The sequence below is a fragment of the Olea europaea genome, chromosome 21 (assembly GCF_002742605.1).
Source record: "Olea europaea var. sylvestris chromosome 21, O_europaea_v1, whole genome shotgun sequence".
Classification (NCBI taxonomy): Eukaryota; Viridiplantae; Streptophyta; class Magnoliopsida; order Lamiales; family Oleaceae; genus Olea; species Olea europaea.
The window spans coordinates 9,580,227-9,584,773 of record NC_036257.1 but is presented as its reverse complement, the minus strand read 5'-3'; the positions used below and the strand labels follow the sequence as shown (position 1 = coordinate 9,584,773).

At 39.2% G+C, this 4,547-nt stretch overlaps 1 protein-coding gene across 1 annotated transcript; it reads right to left on the bottom strand.

Annotated features, from left to right (window-relative positions):
* Window positions 1-1,353: 1,353 nt before the first annotated feature.
* On the bottom strand, window positions 1,354-2,551 carry LOC111370095. Its single transcript, XM_022991797.1, has 4 exons — window positions 2,450-2,551; window positions 1,894-2,010; window positions 1,706-1,844; window positions 1,354-1,520 (listed from the first exon to the last, which is right to left on the bottom strand). Exons 1-4 carry the CDS (start codon window positions 2,549-2,551, stop codon window positions 1,354-1,356), a joined length of 525 nt encoding a protein of 174 aa, XP_022847565.1.
* Between the last annotated feature and the right edge of the window lie 1,996 nt (window positions 2,552-4,547).

Genomic DNA, 4,547 nt, shown 5'->3' with positions numbered 1-4,547 from the left:
TGACATAGCATTGATCTTTATACAGGTATGTCTTCAAAGTAGTTCCTAAGAATTACTAAAAGTGCACTTTATTTAATAAACAATGGCATTGAGCATTGAGCATCGAGCATCACAGTTGTCCTAATGAGAGATAAACATGGCTGAATTTGGCCTCAAAGTGCTTTAGCGGTCACAAAGAGCTTCATGAGACCCTCGGTTAGCACATAAAATGGGATAACGGCACACTTGCTTATATTAAATCAAAATCAGTACGTGAAACTTAGTAACAATCACTCTCAAAATTGATTAGAACACACGCTCTCAATATGATCAGAACATAGATTCTCTCAAAATTGATCAGAACACACACATGATCAGATTGCGGGAAATAAAATGAGGCAGCTCCCCTATTTATAAAACTCTATAAGCAGCAGGATTAGAGACAAGCAGCAGCATCATAGACCAATAAAAAATGAACACATCAACATCTCATCTCCAAACCAATGAATTATATGGCCAGCCAAGAAGAAATGAAGGACAAGTGACGCTAGGCAGCCAATAGAATTCTTGTGCAGCTTTCTTCGAGGAGAAGAAAATCATGTGACTTGAAGTTCATGAATAGAAAGGAAGTGGTCAAACTTTGAGGCTGGAACACTTCACAATTAAGAAATCATGTCATTGGCTAACATATGTTGCTAGGCTTTTAGGAAGTTTTTGGGAAATTATGTAAAAGACATGCTGATTCTTAGCACTCCACCTAAACACGTACTTCTCCGATTTTATCTGTCAAGCCAAGTCATTCACAAAATTCTGCAAAGCTAGAGGAATTTAGACTTTTAGTGAACACGTTTGCAACTTGGTCTTCAGTCATGATTGATTTTATTTGTATTTCTTCATTTAGCACATTCTCCCTGAATAAAGTTCTATATGATTAGTTCTTGAGTGAAATACAGGATTTTCTGCTAGTTTTATAGTTTACTAATTATCCCATGAAGTTTCACTAGGTTCTATTTTTGGTGCAAATCCTTTATCACTTGCATTAATTATGTACTTTCTTGAGCTTCCATTGCCGTTGCTCCATATTATGCTTCAGTGGTCGAGAGTGATATTGTTTGTTGTCTATTACTACTCCAAAAGATTGGTCCTGAAACAAGGCGGAAAACATTGTCTGTTGTTGACCGTCTTGTGGCATGGTCTCCAGCATAATCCGCATCACAGTATCCAACTATTTTGATTGCTCTCCCATTTTTGTATAATAAGCCAAAATTTATGGTTCCTTTTACATACCTCAATATACGCCTGACAGCTTCTAGATGAGGCTTCTTTGGATTCTGTATAAATAGACTCGGCTCCAATGGCTAACGAAATATATGATCACATCAACGTCAAGTAATTTAGGCTTCCCACAAGTTGACGATACATAATAGCATCCTCCAAATCTTTGCCTTCATATGAACATAGCTTAGCATTCGGTTCCATGGGGTAGAGATTGGTTTGCATCAAAGCATTCCAAACTTTTGTAGGAGATCTTTGGCATGCATCTATTGACATCGAAATAATCCTTCTCGTGTTTATTCTAACTTCAGCCCAAGAATATGTGTCAATTCTCCTAGTTCTTTCATTTGAAATCGAACTGATAAATTTTCTCATTCCAATTTGATCTCATCTTCATCATATCCAATAATTATCAAGTCATCCACATAAACTAGTATTATTGCTAGTTTACCTTCACGTTCCTTCATAAATAGACTTGGATCTGAAGATGCCACTGTGTCCTCAAAACTTTGTGGTTGCTCTATATATATTATACAATCTAACTCTGTGGAAAAAAGCATTCTTGACACCCATTTGCCATAACTTCCAAGCTTTACATGCTAATGATAGTAAAATTCTAACTGTGATAATCTTAGCTACAGGACTGGTTGTCTCATTACAATCAAGTCCATATCGTTGAGAAAATTCTCTAGCCACCAGCCGCAACTTGTATCTCTCCATAGAACCATATGGTCGAGTTTTCAACTTGTAAACCCACTACAAGAAATGGGTTTGACTTCATTCGACTTTGAAACTAATTCCCAGGTTTGGTTTTCTTTCAAAGCAGACATTTCTTCTTCCATTGCTTTTCTCCAATTCACGCTTCTAGATACTTCTTCACATGTGGCTGGCTCTTTGATGCTATATTCTTCAATGACAACTACATTAACATAACCGGAATTCGGTTTTCATTGTCTACTTAACCTTCTGAGCTAAGGTAACGAACTACTTTTCTCAGCCTCTTCACTTGATTTTCTATGTATACTAGTGTTACATGGGCTTCCAACTTTTCCTGGAGTTACTGCTTCAATTGGCTCATGTTCTCTTCCGTCAACTAGAGATGTCTCCTTTTTCGAGCTTTTGGAATCTTACCGTATGCTGTCCTCTAGCTCCTTCAATCTTTCCTTCATTTTTGAATCTATAAGTGCGATTCAACCAAGTAACCACAAAGATGAAGCTTCTTTAAATAAAGCATTTCTTGAAACATAGCAATGATTAATGCTAGGATCAAAGCACCTCCAGCCTTTTCTATTATCATCGTAACCAACAAAAATACACCTAATTGCCTTTTTATCAAACTTACTTCGAAAGTGGTCAGGCTTGAACACATAGCAAAAACTCAAACACTTTAAAGTGGCTTAGTGTGGGTTTGATATTCCATAGTTTTTCAAAGAGTAAGATCGACCCCAACCGTTTGAGTTGTAGCCTGTTGATCACATAAGCCACAGTCTTCATGCATTAGGCCAAAACCTGCTTGTAATATACTTGGCATATAGCATGCTTCAATATATTTGTTGGGAAAACAACACTCCCAATATTGTCCAAGAAAGATAGCTTGCAATGTGAAAAATCCCAAACCACTTCAAAGATAAGAAATTGGAGAAGAAATGATTTTCAATATAAATGAAGAACAATGGATTTGGATTACTTGAACAAGCCTCAGGTTAATCCACAAGAAAGAAAANATAATTCTCTACCTCGTACATCATTTGATAGACCTCAAATTTTGGACGAACACAAGAAGAAGCAGCAAGCACCAAAAAAACTCAGCTGCACCATTCAAACCATAGTTGCCTATTTACCCAAAGCTCGGGATCAAGCCTCCGTAGTTCACCTCCACCTTCATATACTCTTCACCTCATTTCAACCCCGCCCCGAAGGGCCATGCCCACTCGAGCATATCAACACGGACTAATGTGAAGCAAGTCCAAGTAATGCTGAAACTTGCTACCCGTTACCACTTTGGTTAATATGTCTGCTAGGTTCTCATTTGTGTGTACCTTCAAGAGAGAAATATCACCTTTCTCTATGACATCACCTTTCTTGGTTTGAGCATGATGAACCTGATTCTTAGCCAAGTGAATCACACTCTAGCTATCACACCACAAGTCCACACAATCCTGCTCAATCCCCAAATCATCTAGAAGACCCCACAACCACAATGCTTCCTTCACTCCCTCTACCATGGCCATATACTCGGCCTCTGTAGTAGAAAGAGCCACTGTAGCCTATAACATCGATCGCCAACTAACTGGGGCACCATGTATGCAAAACACATATCTAGTAGTAGATCGTCGTCTATCTAGATCACTTGCATAATTCGAGTCCACAAACCCACTTATATGACATGCACCTCCACCAAAACATAAACCCGTATCCGCACTACCTTTTAAGTACCTCAGGATCCACTTCACAACTTCCCAATGTGCCTTCCCCGGATTCGCCATGAATTTACTGATCACACTAGGCGCCTATGAAATATCTGGGTGTGTACACACCATGGCATACATCAAACTGCCAACTGTACTAGCATAAGGTACACGATCCATGCGTACCTTTTCTTCCGCTGTAGTAGGAGATTGTTTACCAAAGAGCCTGAAATGTGGAGCCAATGGAGTCACCACCGACTTTGCACCTTGCAACCCGAACCTAGCAATAACCCACTCAATGTAGCCTTTCTGACTCAAGAACATTCGCTGGCTCGTCCTCTTTCTTCTAATCTCCATACCCAGTATTTTCCTAGCAGCCCCCATATCCTTCATCTCAAACTCTTTACCAAGTTGAGATTTTAACCTATCTATCTCAACCTTGCTTTTTGAAGCGATAAGCATGTCATCCACATACAAAATAAGATAGATATAATTACCTCCCCGAAGTTTTCGAATATAAACACAACAGTCATACTCACTTCTGAAGAAACCATGCTTTAGCATGAAGGAGTCAAATCGCTTGTACCACTGCCGAGGAGATTGCTTCAATCCATATAGTGATTTTCTCAAGCGACATACCTGACGTTCCTTATCCTCAACCTTGTAGCCCTCAGGTTGATGCATATAGATTTCCTCTTCCAAGTCCTCGTGCAAGAAGGCGATTTTGACATCGAGTTGTTCCAGCAAAAGATCATGATGAGCAACAATACTCAATAGCACCCGAATGGAAGTATGCTTGACCACCGGAGAAAAGATCTCATTGTAGTCAACTCCCTCTCTTTGTGCAAACCCCTTAGCCACTAACCTTGCTTTGAATCTTGTACC

Coding starts and splice junctions, on each gene's coding strand:
- LOC111370095 (XM_022991797.1), bottom strand. CDS start 2,551: ATGATAATAGAAAAGGCTGGAGGTGCTTTGATCCTAGCATTAATCATT. Junction 1,845..1,893: donor GTAATGAGACAACCAGTCCT/GTAGCTAAGATT, acceptor TAGCATGTAAAG/CTTGGAAGTTATGGCAAATG. Junction 1,521..1,705: donor ATTTATGAAGGAACGTGAAG/GTAAACTAGCAA, acceptor CGATGTCAATAG/ATGCATGCCAAAGATCTCCT.